This window comes from Ambystoma mexicanum, chromosome 6p, assembly GCF_040938575.1.
Source record: "Ambystoma mexicanum isolate Mex_15411 chromosome 6p, UKY_AmexF1_1, whole genome shotgun sequence".
Classification (NCBI taxonomy): domain Eukaryota; kingdom Metazoa; phylum Chordata; class Amphibia; order Caudata; family Ambystomatidae; genus Ambystoma; species Ambystoma mexicanum.
This window is the reverse complement of record NC_090935.1, coordinates 1,488,692,881-1,488,712,645: the sequence shown is the minus strand read 5'-3', so window position 1 is coordinate 1,488,712,645 and position 19,765 is coordinate 1,488,692,881. Positions and strand designations below refer to the sequence as shown.

The 19,765-nt window shown below is 42.9% G+C and overlaps 1 protein-coding gene across 1 annotated transcript in view; it reads left to right on the top strand.

Annotated features, from left to right (window-relative positions):
* LOC138511076 (trichohyalin-like) overlaps window positions 1–19,765 on the top strand; it is a 3,831,204-nt gene that overhangs the window by 3,312,987 nt on the left and 498,452 nt on the right. Inside the window, exon 31 of the mRNA XM_069626576.1 lies at window positions 4,868–4,935. Within this exon, the coding sequence (XP_069482677.1) occupies window positions 4,868–4,935 (68 nt within the window). The remainder of the gene's footprint in view (window positions 1–4,867; window positions 4,936–19,765) is intronic.

Genomic DNA, 19,765 nt, shown 5'->3' with positions numbered 1-19,765 from the left:
ACATTTTGACATGGGCTTCTAAACATTGCAACCACACCATGTCTCTGGATTCCTCTCTTTGTGGCTTGGGCCGATAATGGTTAAACTCACCCTGATTAGGCCTGTTCTGGTATTTATCAGAAGATTGATTACTGTTTGCGTTACCTCTGAATTCATATGACACAGGAGTGACCATCCCTTGACCATGGTCAACTGATGGTGGTGATTGGTTATATTGGGCAGGGACATAATTAATATTGTGTCTTTCATTTGCTGGGGATTGTCCCCTATGCTGCTTTCCATTTTCAATGAGTTTATCCGCTTATCTTGTTTTTTTTGTTGGTGGCCATATACCATTGTATTAGGGTCAAATCTTCTCTGGGCCTCTAGTGTCCGGATTGGGCCATTGTACATTTGATTTTGATTGTTATTTAGGCCTGGCATATGATGGCGAAATCCCACTCTCTGAGAATTACTCTAATATCTAGGGCTTATGTAACAATCCCTATTGCTGGGATCTGTGGAGGCATGCCCCTTTGACTAGATGTCGTATTGTTCCTTGCCTGAGTTTGGGCTGATTGTAGTGGCATCTTTACAGATTTTACCTCCAAAATCGCTGGTATGGGTTATTTAGACTTTGGTTTTGTCGCCTTATTCTTAGGCCCCTCCTCTCTCTGACCAAATATCACTCCATACAGTTTGGTCCCCTGTTCTAGTATCCATTCTAGCGATTTTTCCCTGTCAAATTCACGAATTAAGTGGGATACTATTTCTTTTTGTAGTCCATAAAAGTATGCATTCTTGAATTCTACAGAGGTCTGGGTAAAGGCCACATCAAAGTGTGAACATGTTCTTTTCAAACTTTGAAGGTATTGGTGAGGGGACATACCAGGCTTTGCGGTCATGCTAAAAGCTGCTTTTTTGGCATCCTGTATAGACTCATAAGGTGAGAATTGATGTCTAACCTCTTTCTCAAAGTCCACCCATGACATATTTTCCTGTTCATTAAGACAACAAATGACACTAGCAGATGCTGAATCTAGGGTTAGGTGAAAGTACTGTTTATATTGTTCCCTAGGTATTTTGAGGGCTTTGAATATATTGTGAATGGTTGTCTCCCTTTTTGAATAGTTTAATTAAAGTCTTGTTGGATTTCATAATTTTCATACTACATGCAGGTGCATTCTGTGTGTGCCATTTTGTCACTCATTCCTGTTCGCTTTTGAGCAAGAATGTGTGTGAATATTGCAGGTGAATCAGACCCCACCCTTGGGTTATAACCAGGTCTGGCAACAGGGACACCTATTGGTACATTGTTTCCTTGGCCATAGCTGTGATTGAGTTCAGTTCCATTGCATGTAGTGTCTTGTCGCCTTTCCTGAGATTTGAGATTAAATATTTGCTGTTCTAGGTTCTCCTCCCTGACCTTATTGGTTATTGTTTGCAATTCATTGATTTGTGTCTGATACTTATTAAGCTCTTTGGCCTTTTTGTCATGTCTTCCAGTAATTGAAATAGCTCCTGTTCCATAGCATGGAATTCTCTATCTCCCAGCCATCTTCTCTAAGGGCTTGTATTTCCAAAATAGCAACATCTTTATCTTGTCCCATTTCATCTAAAATTGCTTTTAGGTGGGTTAATTCTTGCTCCTGCTCACGCTCATTAAATAGTTTCTCTCTCCGAGCCAATTGAGCAACCAGATTGCTGCATTTAGCTTGTAATTCTGTGTCTAGCTCCCTCTGCTTTAATTCCGCTTTCAATTGCTGCACCTGATCACATTCATTGTCCAAGCTGCATTGTAACTTGCTAATAACTCCACTGTCATTCCCTTGCATCTTTATTGATCTGTGGAGCAGGAACCATAGTTTTGCGCACAGTCTGATGATCCAGTTGTTCTCCTTGTGGTCTGATGCTCGGAATAACCTAAGGAGGCACACCTGCACAATGCTTGCTTCCTCAAAAAAAGTTTTCGAATGCCTCCAGTTCTACCTCTGTGATAATTCTGTCATTCCATATTGTCACATTTTATGAGGACCAAACTGCATCAGCATAAAGCTTTGCCTCGATATAATTTGACACACCCAGTATTTGTTTAAAAGTTTCCCAATGGCCAACACACCAAATCTGTAAGATATATTTTGTGATTATTTCTATTACTTAGTTGTATTTTATTGTGGTATATTTGCTATAGTATTATTTGTGGTAAACTTGCTGTCGTATTTTTTATAGTGGTGAGACTGATTTCAGAATACTGCCTAATAATTATCTTTACCAGAGTCACTAACAACAAAAACTGGACTTAACACACCTTGAATAGATGTCTCATGCTCACCTGTGAACCCTTATGTACAATACCACACTTCGCCCGTTTGGCTGAGTTTCAACAAATGTAAAGCATGCAATTGAAATAGTGCACACTTATTCAATCTCTCTAGATAAACAGCTCACTGCGGCTACTTTGCTTTGAGATATTTCTTTCTGCACATCTGCATCTCCCTAAGCATGTCAAATAAAAGATCATGAATGCAAAATAAATATAATGAGACTAGATTACTTTTTGAATGTGTTATTTATCATAAAATAGAATTATGCAAGTTCCACAGAGTGGCACGTATGCCCACATTGTACTTCACAGTGCAAGTACATTTCTTCTTGCAATAGCCTTCAGCGCTTTATCTGTGCAAACCCCTATCAATTGACCTCGGCTTCGTGAAACTTGACAGGAAAAATACACTTAAAAAAACCAGCAAACGCAGTAGTACATGCAAATTGAAATTAGAATCTCTAATACAGCACCTAAAATGAAGTGAACTACTTAATCTGGGCTATCTAGTATCTTTCACATCACCAGCACCTCAGTTAACCTCATATTTACCCAAATCTGCCAGCGATATTCCTGACTCAGCTGTGCTCTGAAATCTCCCTCAACCTTTCTGCCTGCCTTGCACAGGGACACCCAGATAAGGATTCTTGAGACTGCAGTTTTTCAAAAGATCATCAACCCAGGAGAGACAGCTTTATTCAGTCTTAGCCCAGCAGACAGTCAGCTTGCAGGCACCGGACTCCATCTGCCCAGTCAGCCCTCTGCTCCTTCGTCAGTCAGTGCCAGAAGAGTAGTGCCCCTCTACTCTGCCTCCAAACCCTTTTCTATGACATCCCCTTTCAATTACAAGCACCTCCCCCTGTCCAGACCTACTCACATCACACAATTTTTCTCTGTGCCTTCCTTATTGTGCTCACTGCATTGCTGAAGAGAAACATGTTTCATTTTTCTCTTGTGCTTCCTGCTCCAAAACAAAGCTATGTTTTAGCAGAACGGAACTCCACATTTTTCAGCTTACCATACAGTGCAAATCCAGCCTGCATGTCTAAAGTCTATTTTATTTTTCTTCTCATTTTCAGAGCATTATGCATTTGCATCAGTCTGCATCCAGCTTATTTCATGAGCTAATTTGCACTAAATGTTATTATGGGAATCTGTTACATTTTAAAAGGGTTGGGTTAATTAGCATGTTAGACATAGTTTAGTATTATATTTAGTGCAGTTCACTTCACTGAAATATCATCATGAAGCAAAGTGCAATTTCAATCATGTGCTCTGTGCATTGGCCTCTATTTAATTCTGCCTGAGACTCACAGTCTTGAGTCCAGCAATGAGTTTCACACCCTGTGCCCCAGTTGAAGGTCAAACCCTTGCTAAAATGTGTGTGCTGAAATGATGAGTCTAACTGTTGAAATGTAGAGTCATAATGTTGAAATTAGAATCATACTCCCTCATAAAAAAACTCAATAATTGAAATGTGGTTATATTTTCTAGTATTTTAGTAACCAGGTTGTCTTCATAAATTAAGCATTTCAATAGCAAACTTTCTTAAATTGGAGCGGATTTAACAAGAGCATGCGTGCAACATTAACTAGTTTCTCTATGAGAAATTGAAAGCATTTCCCTATGCTTGGACATGTTAAATATGATGTTTCAGTGAAGAAACAGGTCCGCTTGGAGAGGATGTTTTTTATTGAAAGACATCTTGCCTGGAAATTGCACTATTGTTTTCCTGTCTGCTTTTGAAGTCAGACTGTTCAGAATGTAGTGAATACCACTGCGCTCTGAACACTCTGGTTGGCTGAGAGAAGGTCAATAACGATCTCCATGTGCTAATATGCAGTATGTTCAGATGAGTCTTTGGGTGCTATGATCCTCATTAAGGAGCATACCTTAAGGCTGCTTTAGAAAAGCTTCTCTTTTCATGGACAGTTTCTATAAGCTTGACCTCTGCTGCATTATTAGATCTTGATGGATGCCTGTGACGAGATATCCCTGAGGGCCATGTTGTAGAGAACATGTTAGAAATAGTCCCTGTAACAAATCAACTTTTGCAATGTATGCTATAGTTTTATTTTTTCTAGTGTAATATTTTTACATCATAGATTGGGACTGTGGGCTTCATCATAAATTGGACGATATCCCGGCAGTAAATGTGGCGGGTTACCGGCCAACACTAATAGCGTTACCTCACTCAGTCAGGCGCAATTTGCGCCGGATCCTGAGTTGCAAGGGGGCGGTAAGTCCCCATTCCCATTGGGTCCATTGGAATCAATGGGACATTTTGTGTATTATTACTGCTGCGCAATTTACGCCATGGTAATAGCACAGCAAATCGGTGGAATGACACCAAATTTACCTCCAGCTTAAAGCAAGAGGTAAAGCTGGCTGACTTACCACCCAACTCATAGTTGGGCGGAGCGGTAATGCAGCGGTAAAAGCATTACTGCCGCATTGTTATCGCTCCGCCCAATTTAGGATGAGGTCCATGTATCTTTAGTCTCGTTTTAGCATTGCATGTTTCCGAATGCATACTCAACTTTTATTATAATTTCTTTTTTACAGGGTACTAAACAGGAGAGAGCTAACTTACGGGCAAAAGTATTAAAAATTCAAGATGAAAGTAGAGCAAAGTAAGTATTTAGTAAATTCTCAATTATGAATGTTTTGACTTCGACACAGTGTTTGTTGCCTAAAACCGATAAGTGATATTTTGATTTCATGCATTTTTTCTGATAACTTGTGTTCTGTCTGTCAGTTTATTTTCTGTGTGAGAAGATATTGAGTGTTTTTTTCTAAAATGTATAACAATACAAGACGTTATCTTCAAAATCCATAATTGTCAGTATAGTATACAAAAAGACAATTGCTCCCTAAAAATGTAGTGTGGGGCACTTGAGATTGCTTTTTGATTGATATTTTATTTCTATCGCGCTCGTACACAAGTGTTTCAGATCGCGAGAAGAAACGTGTACATGCAAAGACAATTGCCTGAGCAGGGGCTCAGAATAATTTATCCTCCCTGCATCGCGGGGGCTACTGGGATGCATGCATCACCCTTGGCTTTGCCGGTGTAGTCACAATATTTGAATTTTTTTTATAGATGATGTGGGCACCAGCCCTTTTTGGATTCCACCAAGTTTATTGAATCCAGTACCATGGCACAGGGGATGTTGATGTCATCCTAGCATATATTCAAACTGTACAATAATGTCTGCATAGTTTCTAGTGTCAGTAACATGGACCCCCAGGGAATCACTCTATAGCTGCCAGTCTTCTCTTTCAAGAACAGAGTCTTTGCATTTGCAAATTAATCTGAATTGCTTGCTTAGCCCTTTAAACACAGAGCTTTCGAAATATTGTATACATTTTAGTGTTGACTCCTAGGTGCCCCCTATGTGAAAACAATAGGTCTACTATACTATGTTGATGAAATTGGGAAAGCAGTACTGTTTTAAACTTTGCCCCAGTGTCTCTAAGGTAAACTATGTTAAAATTAAAGGAGAGATGGGGGTCTTGACCTGGGGATAATGATGGGTCATTGCAGAAATATAGTTTTCCTAATGGTATTGTGTCATAACTCCGCCCCTTCACATCGCTGGTATTTGTGGGCTAGATCATCCTAGCACTCACAATGCCATGAAGAGAAGGCTGCTCCCCCAACACAGTCAGGGAGCATTGCACAGCCATGGGTGCACAGTGGGTCCAAACATACCTTCCAGGAGGGTGGTCTGTAAGGTTTTCCACATTAAAATAGCTGGCTTGCAGATCCATGCCATCTTAAGACGTACAAACACCAAAAGATATTGCAAGATGGGAGATGCCGCCCTGTTTGCATTAGATCACTCCAATGACCCTTAGACGTTTTGTCCTTCTCCTCGCAGAATGACCCTCTTTCACTCGTGCTTTGTCATGAAAGTCCATGTCGGTCTTCTGATTCCCTTCTGCGCTCTGCCTCCAGCCTGTCTCCCCTGTTTTCTTCCTCTGCCCCAGCAGTTACTGGTGTCCTACCTTGCCTACAACATCAACCTGCTGCTTGTCTTCTTCGGGAGCTACTATTCTGCACAGCCAGAGTTCTTAAATTTTACCAACTAATCGGAGGCTAACGTTTTTTTTCTCAAGGGTTCAATCACAGGTGAGACCTGTCACTTACCTATTGCCTTAATTACAGCTTTCCTCCAATCACTATCATCTTCTAACCCTGTGTACTACCTCACACCTCATCCTTGGTCTACTCTCTGTTTATTGATGCTCCTCATTCCTCTCATGTTTTTTCTTTGCTGATCCCATCATGCACCCATGTGCCTGATCCCATCTATATTTTATTATTTGCAGAAGAGAAACTCTAAGGGTCACCCCCTGTCCACTGACCCCTGGCTTTTATTTAACTTTTGGCTCGCTGGTGGCACCCAAGCAAAGGCTACTTTCCGCTCAGCCGCTACTTCAGCTGTCTCAAAACCTCTCTGATACCTTAGCCCACAAGATCCAGTGGGAGGCAAACTCTCACAACAGCTGCAAAATAATGGCAGGGTTTTACTTCAGATGCATGGGATTTGTAAACAGTAGCCCATGGTTGCTGCCTCCCCTTTTTAAGATGGCCTTGTGATCATACAATGGGGAGCCACTAATTGAAATTTTCGGGTCCGGTTTTTCTGCAGGAAATCTTGAGCCTGCTGGAGAAATGTGCTATAGAACAAGTACCTGTGACGGAGATAAACAAAGGGTGGTATTCTCCCTATTTCCTAATCCCAAAGAAGGACGGAGGTTTGAGATCCATTTTGGACTTGAGATGCCTTAACAAGTTCTTCAGGAAGGACAAGTTCCAAATGGTATCTTTTCTCAGACCCTTAGGCTCTCCAGCTCCAGGATTGGATGTTGTTATTGGACTTACAGGATGCTTACTTTCGTGTGACTAGCCATCACAAGCACAGAAAGTACCAGAGGTTCGCCGTTGGCGGTTCTCATTATCTGTTTCGAGTTCTGCCATTCGGGCTGATCTCCGCCCTGAGGTTTTTCACCAAGTTGGTGGCAGTGGTGGCAGTAAGTCTCGGGAGATGGGGGATTCATGTCTACCCCTACCGGGACGATTGGCTGATCAAGGCGTGTTCTCCAGAACAGGCCCTGGTACACCTCAGTGTAACGTATCACTCTCTCCACAGACTGAGATTTTCCCTCAATTACAAGAAGTCCCACATGATACCATCTAAAAGACTTCAGTTGATCGGAACAGTCCTGGATTCATCCTTGGGAAAAGCTACGCCACCCAAGGTGAGGGCTCAACACATTCTGTAGATGATCACCAAATTCCAGAGTGCCCAGCGTCTTCCGGCCATCAACTTTTTAAGGTTGCTCGGCCTCATGGCATCCTGCATAAAGTCCTGATAATGATGGACAATACAGTGGCCATGTACTACCTCAACAAGAGAGGAGGTGTAGGTTCACAACCACTGTATAGAGAGGCAATGTAGCTCTGGTTCTGGGCAATTCAAGAAGTAATCGCTCTATCATCAGTTCATCTAACCATAGAGAGAACACAGCGGCGGACGCTCCTGAGCAGGGAGAGCACAGTCTCCCATGAGTGGGTGCTAGCTCAGGAAGTCCTTCAAGAGATGTTAGCTCCTTTGGGGAACCACTAAAGTAGATCTGTCCATGATCAGTGTTAACCAGAAGTGCAAACTTTCTGCTCCATGATCCTGATTGCTCCAGATTGGGCCAGCAGGACGTGGTACCCGGACCTTCTGGACATGTCCATCTGCCCTCCAATGCATCTTCCACAAAGAGAGGGCCTTCTTTCATGAGAGGAACGTTGGGTTCTCCATCCAGAGGTCAAGACACTCAATCTTCATGAATGGTTTCTGAGAAGTTGATATATAAGGATTGGGACCCCCCGGATGACATTATGGAGATTTAGCTTTCGGCCAGAAGGCCAAAACAAAATCCTTTTACCGCTGCGGTTGGAACAAATTCTGCAGCTGGTACAGGGAAAAGGGTGTGGACCCTTTTCAGTGCAATAAACCTATGGTGTTGTCTTTCTTGTTACACTTGGGAAATCTGGGGCTCCAGATTGGAACTATCAACGGGTACTTTTCGATCTTCAAGCACACATCGGAAGAGGTGTCATATTTCAAGATGCCATTGGTCATACCATTTCTAAAAGGGCTCACTAATATGTTCTCTGCTTCACCATTTCAAGTTCCTATTTGGGATCTGAATCTTGTATTAAAATGTTGTATGTGCGCTCCATTTGAGCTGCTCTATTCGTGTCCACTGAGGCTGCTGACTTTTAAAACCATTTTATTAGTCGTGTTAACATCAGCCCGCAGGGTGAATGAGTTATAGGCCTTATCTAGTAAACCACCATTTACAACCTTCTACAAGGACAGGGTTGTTCTCAGAGTTATGCCAACTTTTCTTCGGAAAATTGTGTCTGATATTCACATATCTCAGAAAATTATGTTACCAGCATTTTATCCACCTCTGCATCCTGGCAAGGAAGTGAAAAGGCTGCACAGGCTAGATCCAAGAAGGGCACTTATCTTTTACATTTCACTAATTGCTAAAATACGTCAAGATGACAAACTTTTTATAGGTTTCACTGTCACAAATTGGGACTAGCAGTCAGAAAACAAACACTGTCTAGATGGATAATTCTAGGCATTACGGGATGCCACAAGCTTGCAGGGGAAAGATCCCTCAGAAGGCCTGAGGGCCCATTCCACAAGGGCCATGGCAACGTCTTCTGATTTGCAAAAAGTCGTGCCGACAAATGACATTTGAGCAGCAGCCACCTGGTCTACTGTTGACACATTCACAACATATTACTGTCTGGATTGATCTTCAGGTCAGGAAGGAGGATTTGGAAAGGACATCTTACATTTTGTCCATGACAAATCTTGAAAGTAAATCAGAAAATTCATACTCCCTCCTCCAAAACTGACACTGCTTTGGGAGTCTATCTAAGGATGAGGAATACGTGGGAGGAAACAATCCATTCGAAGAACAAGCTGCTTACCCCTGGTAATGTTACATGCTTGCCTTGGAAACAAGACGACATGAAGCAACACAGGTTCGATTCCTGGGTCCACGCTTAGAAACCTCTTGGTACTAAGCGCGTTATAAATACACAACTAAGACATATTCCTGTAACAGCGCCTCGATGCCCCCGGGCTGTGTGAGCGCTTTAAAAAAGCAAATAAATCAATCAAATTTAAATAAATAAATAAATGTTCTTTTGACTGGATGTACCTCCCATGTATTCCTAATCGCCCCTACCAACCTACTCTGTGGTAGAATTTCCGTGCATTACACTTTACGCTCTTTCAATGTCTGATATTGTCTTGGACACATTAATGCCAGTAATTCTGTAGGCAAAAGGTTTTAAAAAAGGAACTCAAGCTAACGTGCGCTGTGCTTGCTATATGTACCAGTGATTGATTGATTGATTAATTTGAATTCTTATAACGTGCACGGGCACCCGAAGGCATCATGGTGCTGAAGAGAGGCGGTGAAAACATAGTAGGAGACACAGAGCCATCAAAGCTAAGATCAGAATAGTACGTTTTAAGAACTTTTCTGAAGGCCAGATATTTGGAATATTTTTTTTTTTTTTTATTCTCATAGGGAGTTTATTCCACAACTGGGCTGCGGCGATGGAAAAAGCGCTTCCCCCAATCTGGGCACGGTGGGGCATGGTGGAAGGAAGGAATGCATAGCAAGTCAGAGTGCGCTTTGGAACATAGCATATAAATTTAACACGCAAACATTCAGCTGTCTGATCATACAGGGCCCGGTGCACAATGCATAGTGCCTTAAATTCAATGCGCCAGGCCACCGGGAGCAAATGTAACCGGCGCAGCACAGGGGAAATATGGGCCCCATAAGGAGAGCTAGTGGCTACAAGTGCTTCAAGGTTCGGATAATGTTGAATCTGGCAAATCAGGCCCTTAGGGTGCGCAAAAAAAAGAGAGTTACAGTAATCTACCAGGCTTAGCACCATTGAGGCCACAACCGGTGGGCGCAAGGCTGATGATATTAAATGAAGCACCTTTTTGAGGATTTTTAGATGGAAAAACCCGGTCTGGCATACCGCCGATACCTGGGCGTCCATAGACAGGGTGGCCGTCATAAACACCCCTACATTTTTTACCTTTGTTGTGGGATCTGGGAGAAAACCCAGGGTGAGGGGCCAAAAAGAGGCAATCCACGTTGAGGGATCAGGTGGGGAACCCACCACCAAGACCTCTGTTTTGTCCCCATTCAACATCAGCCAGTTTAGGCCCATGCACCCCATACGGCCGTCAGGCACCGATGTAGACCCGATGACACCTCAGCCCGGTCAAGATATAAACGAATCAGGAGCTGGGTGTCGTCGGCATAAAAATAGCACCTGACGCTGAGGGAGCAGATGAGACACAACAAGGCACAGATGTAAATGTTGAAGAGAATGGGGGACAGAGCAGAACCCTGAGGGATGCCACAGCTAAGATGACACGGAGAAGAGGAAAAAGGAGACAACAAAAGAGATTGTGATCTGTCAGCCAGGAAAGATGAAAACCAGGCTAGTACCTGACCAGATATACCGACCTGGGCCAGGCGGGTGAGCAGGGTAGGATGGTACATTGTCACAAAAGCCACTGAAAGATCTAATAATATCAGAGACTCCCCCGCATCCACCAGCCTGGCCAGGTGGCCCTGGACAGAGACAAGCACACTCTCAGTGCTCCTAGGCCGAAAGCCTGACTGAGCTGGGTCAAGATGGTCAGAAGACTCAAGAAAGAAAGACAGAAGAGGAGACACCAGTGATTCCAAGAGCTTCGTAAGAGCAGGAAGAAGGGAAATGGGACAGAAAATAGACGGAGAAGAGGGGTCTAAAAAAGGTTTCTTTAAAAGGGGAATGACCATAGAGGCCTTAAGCTCAGGTGGGATATAGCCCAATTGACAGGAGGCATTAACGGCTTCCGTAATTACCCCCACCAAATTGGGCGAGATTTCCTTCAAAACTCTCAGCGGCACCACATCAGAAGAAGCGCTAGATTTAATTAGCTGGATGGCATTCAGCACTGACTCCTCAGAACAAAAGAGGAACAGAAGACCAACCTAATTGAGCAGTGTCCGTCGCCAGATCAGAGGGAACATTACCAACAATAGGTACAGCAGTAGCTGATACAGAGCTGACTAATATATCAGCGCGGATAATCTCGATCTTCCTGATGAAAAACTCAGAAAGAGAATCACATAGCATTTGAATTGATTCAACACAGGGTGTAAAGTTTTTCAGTGAGGAGAGAGATTTAACCACTGAAAATAGTGTCTTAGGTTGACATAATGCAGTTTCCATTTTATTCGCACATAAAGTTTTTTTTGCATCTGAAATGGCAGTTGCATAGGCCATAGAAGAAAATGTATACTGGATTTTTCGTGCCGGGTCATATTGATGATGTCAACCTCGATACAGAGGCTCTTGACGGACATTGAGTCGACCGCATCAACGCACAACACCCTCTGCCGAAATTTATTTTCCCAAAGCAGCTAAAGCTGGAAGGAAAGATGTCTAAAGATGAGGAATACGTGGGAGGAACATCCAGTCGAAAGAACATTACATGGGGTAAGTAACTTGTTCTTCTTTCTATTTGATTTCATTGCAATGTCCACATTTAGTTTATTAAAACTATGTAGACCATTTAAAATAGTACTATTAAAAAAACATTAAAAAAGCACTTAAAGGATGTGTGGTCAAGATCATAAATGAATCAACACATACCTATACATAAATACCTGGATGAAGGGAAAAAGTAGGGACATTTCTCTCTGCGATGGACTTCTTGATCATGAACTGGAAAACATGGATCTCATCCCCTATGATGCCATGTAGTAATTGCCCACTCCCATTAGATTTTCTTCCTTGCAGCATACTTTCAAAGTCACCCCTTATCTTTGTTTTGGATTTTGCCAATTTGAGTGTGGACTCATTCAAGCATGCACAGTACAAATTGTAGTGCAGGAGGCTGTAAAGCCAGGATAACATGAACAAGGACGTCGCCAGCGCACAGTAAATTGAACAGATACGAACTGGTGAGGATAATGATGCAGCTCATAAGTGATTGGAAGTCGTCATGGGAGTGTAGATCCAACAAACCTCAGCAGGGATTGTCAGACCGGAAATCATAATATAACTTCATAAGCCAAAATAGATATAGAGGTCGGACTTTCACGGAATTAACAGGTTTATTGTTTTGGTCGGGAGGTGGGGTAAGTGTGCTGGAAGGCCTGGCAGTAGAATGTAATAAATAAAGGTGCGGGTCTGGAGCCCAGCACTGTCAAGAGTTTTGACACTATCCTCACTGATGGCTACAAGATCCTCTCCAAACCCAGAACCAACCGTCCCAGAGGTGGAGTAGCTCTGATCTTTCTGGAGGGGATCCCTTCTTCTGTCATTCCTACACAGGCCTACTCCTCCTTTGAATGCCTGGTCTGCAGGCTCTCTACCTCTCCTGGCTTCTCTCTGACTGTGGCCACCATCTACAGGCCACCTGGTGTAGTTGCTCTTTCCTCTCATAGAGGGCTGACCTCTCTTCTTCTCTCCTTGCCTCTACCTCCCAACTTCTCCTCCTCTGAGACCTCACCTACCTGGATGCCTCTAATCCCTCCTTGGGGCTCTGCCGCAACCTCTGCGACACTCTCTCTCTTTTCATTTCACCCTCCTGTTCGAAACACTCTGCCGGGTATACCTTGGATGTTCTCATCTCCTCAGACATCTCCCTCTTGAACCCTTTCACCACTCCTCTCTCTTGGACTGACCACTTTCTGCTCCCCTCTCACCTGACACTCTCTGTCCCCCAGGCTAAGCCCACCCCAGCACTACCGCCTACCTTTTCTATCATTCGGCCCATGAAGAATGTGTCAGTGCTAATTAATTGCTGTGTCGTGCCAAGGGATAAGTCGTCATGCTTATACTGGCACGGAAGCCCTAGTTGCTCTTTGGAACAGGGCCAAAAAAGCAGAAGTATAATTTAATTTTACAGTTCTAAAAAGGTTTGTATGCTTTATAGAGCATAAACCAGGAAAGAGTTGATTTTGTTCAACAAAATTAAATGGGGGGCCATTGAAAAGCATGCTTTTTAGTTTTCTGTAAAATGTGTGGGTAGTTTTAATGGAAGAAAACCTGCACTTTGGTATTTACAAATATTGCAATACATATGTGTCAAACCCTTTCAGTGCAATTCCATAAATTAGGTAGTTATAAAGGCACCTAAAAAGGATGAAATTCATGCATTTCTTAATTCACACGGCCATGACATGAATATCATATAGAAAACTATGCAAAATAATCTGCGGCGGACCATTAAAGGAGGCAGTTACACTGCAAAAGAAATATGTAAGATGACTGTAGCTCTAGAACCAGTTATTATAGAATAAGTCATAACAAAATATGTAATCTCAAATTTAAATATTGTAATGAAGTAGTTACAAATAATACATTGTAGCACACAATTAATAGTTTCATTAATTGTATATCACACATTACAAAGCCACACCATATATTTAGTACTAAGAACAATCGTGCAATGGCTCTTCCCCTGGCATGGGCAGTCTGAACATTATAAAGAACATTCATATTTCTGTGATCTACATATTTTAAATGTCATTGCTCTAAGAAGCAGAATCCATTAAATCATTTAATATTAGAGTTTGACCTTATCCGCATACCCTCCAAACAACATATCATCCAAAACTGGCTTGAAAACATGAACCTAGACCGATTCACCTGCAAGCTGGCTGACTCAGCCGAATCCCTAGGCTTTATTGTCGATAGCAGTCTCTCCCTCCAAAAACATGTGGCCGAGAAATGCCAAACCACCTGGCTCCAAATCTCCACATTTAGGAAAATCAAACCCTTTATCCCCCCACTAGCTTCCATACAGTAGTCCAGGCACTGGTCATCTCATACATTGACAGGGGCAACGCCCTCCTCGCCAGGCTTCCAGCCACGTACCTGGCTCCCCTGAAAGTTGTCTACCATGGTGCAGCCTGTCTTATTGTGGGTGCCAAAACAAACAGGATCCCACAAAACAGCTTCCTTCCTTTCTGTTCTAGGTAGGTTATAAGGTGCCTCTTGACATAGTTATGTCCACCACTTTACCATAAATGAGGGCAGATCACCATGTATTATCCAAAAATATACATATTTTAATATTTATCAAAAACCATCAATTAACAATACATCTACTTAAAAACAGCAACATGATCACAATTCATTCTTACACATGCTAATATTCAGAACATATACATAAATACATGCAACCAATTTGACAGAGGGGAAGCGAACTTAAGTTGGCCTCTTCTCTGCCTGATCGGTGAACCACTAAGTGTCTCTATTGATACCCTGAATAATGGAACCTCCCTGATTCAGGAGGACAGACAATGTGCCAACACTTGATATGTGCTTCTAGGACCAATATTAATTATTCACAATGCATCCAAATTAATACAGATTGCATCTCTTATTGGTGCTGTCTTCAGGGCACTTATTCTTTTGTTCTCATTGTTTCCTGTGTTCATATTCAACGTTTTACATCACAGGACCATGTTATGTTCCCAACATTCTACAAAACAAATAGAAAAATAAAACCTTAATACCATGGTTACATTAATTTTTATCCTAAGTGAAAAAGGTGGTTTCTGCACTTACAACATCTTTATGGGCGATCAAATAAATAAATATATGATGAACTAAGAGAAATTGGTGTTGGTTGATACCGAACTCCCTGTGGCGCAGTAATAGATGAGTGCAGAAACCACCTTTTTCACTTATTACAAACGGAGTAGGAGAACTCTGTGTCTTCGTTCTCTGCACGCATCAATGCAACACTGTAATACTATCATGTTGTATCAAGTCGTGGAGGTCTAAGAGTGACTATAAAGAAGTTCCCCAAGTCATATTAATTTTTATCATGTCAAGTATCTTCAGGCACCTTTTCCACCTTAACCTTTACGTGATTCTAAACAGAAGGATTACATTTTTAAAACATCTCAACCTTACCCATGGAGACCATTTCCCCTGGGTCATCAAGTGTGCCTTGTTCTATGAATTACGTGTCCGAGGCCCCAAAGTACCCCTATTCTTTTATAATATCAATCCGCTAAATGCTTCTATTTTACACTTCTGCACTCATGCACTCATAGGCTAGTGCCTATATCATTAATAGTTACCCTTCACTCGTGTCGTGTGGAAGTGGAGGGGTATTTTCTTTTGGCGTATGCTCAATCAGAACGACTTGATATGTGGAGCAAAACCACTTATAAATGCTGAAAAAGAACCAACAATTGTCCTGTATCAGAGCTAAACTGGCTGCAACTGATTAGAAAGCCCCGTAGTTCTAAAAAACGGCACTTACTGACTGTTGTCACTATCTTGTTGATCACGCGAACCGATCACTCCTTCCCCGCGTTCAACCGTCCGAGCAATTTTAGATGCATGTTTCTTGGTACGACTGTTCCACAGACCTAATGAAACAACCAACAACACCCCGAATTATACCTCAGTATTTCGGAGTGTCAAACAAGGCATCTATTGTAACGCCGTCTCACCTCTGTGTTATTGTTTTCTCTTCCGTCGGATCACTTCCTGTGTCAGCATTCCACCCAGCGACCGGAACAGGCGTTATCTGTCTATCACGTGCCAGCAATATAGCTTGGGTCACAATTACGTATGCAAGTCATGTGACTGCATATAAATGTATGTAAACAACGTCCAGAGGCCCGCCATGTTGGAATGAAGACCATATCTAGGTGGGCATGCAGCAAATTTCATACTGTACGGTTTAAAACATTCAGATTTTGCCAATATTTCTAGATATTTTCAGCCCCACAAAACAAGCCTTGTGAAACCATATTCTAAATTATTTCTGATAAATAAACAAAGCCCATTCAATGGAAATATTTAAACCTTCTTTTATGTGTTCAAGGAATAGATCCATTTTTGTTCCGCCTGTCTCAATTTCAAATCTCTATTACCCCCTCTGGGCAGAGGCAAAATTGTTTCAATGATGAACCAGTGGATATCATCTGAATTATGTTTAGCAGATTTAAAGTGTGCATCTAGGGGTTTGGCCACTACACCACTCTTTACACATGATCTGTGTTCGCAGATCCTCTGTCGAATAGGCCTCTTAGTCTTCCGAATATAAAAAAGACCACACAGGCACTTGATGGCACACATGGCCCATTTCGAGTTGCAATTGATGAAGCCCCTAAAAAGAGGACTTTGTAGCTCTAGATAGTTGCTGATTATTGTGGGTGCCCACAGATTCAACCATATCACCCCATCCTACGTGATCTCCATGCGTCCCCCCTCTCCTGCAAGGGTTCTCTATAAAACCACGTGCATCAGCTACAAAGCGGTCTCAACGGAACCCCACCTTCCCTGGCAGCCAAACTCTGTATCTCAGGACGTTCCCGCACCTTTAGTAGCTCGACCATCAAAGGGTTACAGTCCACGCTTATCCGTAAGGAAATAACCAGAAAGTGGTCCTTCTCCTGCTATGCTCCATCCCTCTGGAACTCACTCCCCCTGTAGGCTCGTATTCTCCCTTCCATCATGCAGTTCTGCAAAATTGTGAAGAGAAGGCACTGTCATTGCGTCCTCTCCCAGGACTGAAACCCTGACAATCCCGCACAGTACTGCGTTACTGTTAAAAACGCTAGCTCGATGCTATCTTCTAGCTTCTTCTGAGCTCTGTAAAGCGTTTTGCTCCTATGGGCCAGGTTTGCGCTATAAGCAATACACATTAAAATAAATAAAAAATGAACACTAGAGGGGGGAAATAAATTGTTATCATTTAGAGGTCATGGAAGGCCCCCTGTGAATTTAAGTTACAGAAATCTGTTGTGCTGTAACACAAAAACTCAAGTGTAGCGATATTCACTGGCAGAATGCACTTGGCGTACTAATAACAAACTCAGTAAAGGATAACAGAAGGTACTGTCACACAGTCACACTTTAAATGTAGCGCTGTAGGCAATACAAATTTTAACTAGGATTGTAGTAATTCAAAGATGATAATGTCTAAATGGCATGTGAATGGGTGGAAAAGGAGGTATGATATGAACTAAGCATGCAGGGTTGTGTTTAAATGGATTGATAGATGCTATGCTCCCCGAATTCAGACGGTATTTCTCAGGCAGGTTGACAACTTCCTTCAATTTAATAGTCCCATGGAGCTTTCTATTTTAATCTCTCGATGGGATGATTGAGCAAAAGTCCAAAGGAGGATGCAAAGCACCTCCTTACATGAGTTGAAAAGATACAAAAGGGCACAATTAGTGCAGACTTAAATGTAATGGCCCAGTATGTTCCAATAGAGGCTTTGTAGGAATTATGGACAGGACCACTTGATAGGCAGACATGCACAGGAAAGCAGGTATAGAAAGCTTTAGCAAATAGAACTTTCCAGAATGGCATGAGGGTCGCCTATGGGATTTGATGTGGTAACAGGAGCAAACACCAAAGAAATAGCAGTCCAGAGAAGGTCAGTAATCCAGACAAGGTCAATAATCCAGAGAAGTTAAAAAAACACCTTAGATTCTCAGTCTCAGAGTAAGAAGAAAAACTCAGTTTCAAAACCCCCCAGAAAAAGAGGTAGAACATTTACAAGAAAACAAAAATGCAAGTATCAATCCAAAAGGCACAGTAGTGCAGTTCATCCAAGCAAACAAATCCAATTGATAATCCAAAAGAATGGTCAAGCGGTGCAAGAGGTCAAAAACAGTATTTACAGGCAGAACAAGCAGCTGAAAAAACCAAGGCAGCACAACTGCGTTCTGGAACAGTTGTAAAGCACTGGAGATTCATTCATGCCGGCTCTTTATAGTGAACGGCGAGTGATCTAAGATTTTCTGATTTTTCCACGTCCCGTGACTAAATGTACATAGGAACGTACAAGGGATGCGCAACAGGACGCGCTGGGGAACTCAGGAGTTGTGGTTTGCTGTGCACCGTTCGGCACTGCAGTATACACCATGGTATTCGCCAGTCATGGCGTGCAGCATTCATAACAATAGAACATTATATGAGTAGCTACAGTTCATTTTCTGTTGTGAAAGGTAGCTTCATACTTAGGGAAGAGGTGTGGTGCAAAGGTGTTTGTTTTATATTTGAGTACAGATGTGTGTGGGAGTGAGGCTGTGCCATCAGATAAGTTATGAAGGTGCAGGTGCGAAGAGGAAAATGGGTTAGCTGTACAAACAACACTTTCTACCCCCTGAATTCAATCCCTGTGCAAAGAGCAGTGCTTAGTCTCACATATGATCTTAGTGCCATAAACGAGTAAATAAACAAATGATATGCTATGATATGGCATTTATAACGTGCCTATACACAAGTGTTTCAAGGCACTACGAGGCAAGAGAGGGGGAACAGAGGGAAGATAAAGGCAACGATCTTACTAGGCCAGGTGACATTGAGATTGTGCAAGTGCAGGGGAGGGGGCAAAGGGAAAAGTGTGGGGGGAAGGAGGCAGGGGGGAGTGCAATACATAGGATCAACACTAAAAAATATAAATAAAATAAATAAGACAATAGGTAAAAGGTGTGGCCAGCTAATGGCAAGTGCAGGGATTATTGCAGAAATCAAGTGGCAAGAGCTGGTAGGGGACTGTAGGGATACAGAAACAACCCCCAAGTGCAGGGGTTGTCTTGGAGGCAGCGCAGGTGTGCAACTGGCGGGGGAGTAGACCAGGCCCGAGATCAGAGGGTTGCCAGGTGCCCAGTGCAGATTCAGTCAGGAGTTCAGCAGGGGAGAGGAGGAGCGAAAGCAGAAGTAAAGCGGAAGGTCTTATAGTTCGCCTCAAGTTTCAGGGAGGCAGGGAGGCTGTTCCAGAGGGAGGCCCCCGCCGAAGATAGAGATCTGTCATCAACTCATTGCTTGGAGAAGCGACTGACCCTGAGGGTGTTGGAGGCGGATGAGCAAAGAGCTCGAGAAGGAAGATATTTAAAATAGAGAGTTGAAGGTATTGAGGCCCCGGGCCCCAGAAGGCCTTGTGGACAATACAGAGGGTTTTTAACTTAATCCTCACAGCCACTGGGAGCCAGTGCAGAGATTTCAGTCCTGGAGAGATACGATCCCTGGGCTTGTGGCCAAGGACAAGTCTCGCAATCCTGTTCTGGATGAGTTGCAGAGGGTGGAGAGTAGAAGCAGGCAGATTTAGAAAGAGTCTGTTGCAGTAGTCCAGCCTAGAGAGAACCAGAGCTCTGGAGACAGTTAGCTTCTAGGGGAAGGAGAGGAAATGAAGAATACCTCTGAGGAGATGCAGCTGGCAGTGTGATGTCTTAGAGACGTCAGAGATGTGAAGAAAGAAGTGTTGAGTGAAGGATGACCCCAAGGTTTCTAGCCTCACAGGAGGGAGCAGGAAGAGGGCCAAGAGAGGCCGACCAGAGAGCAATTGGAAAGGAGGGAGCAGGTGTGTT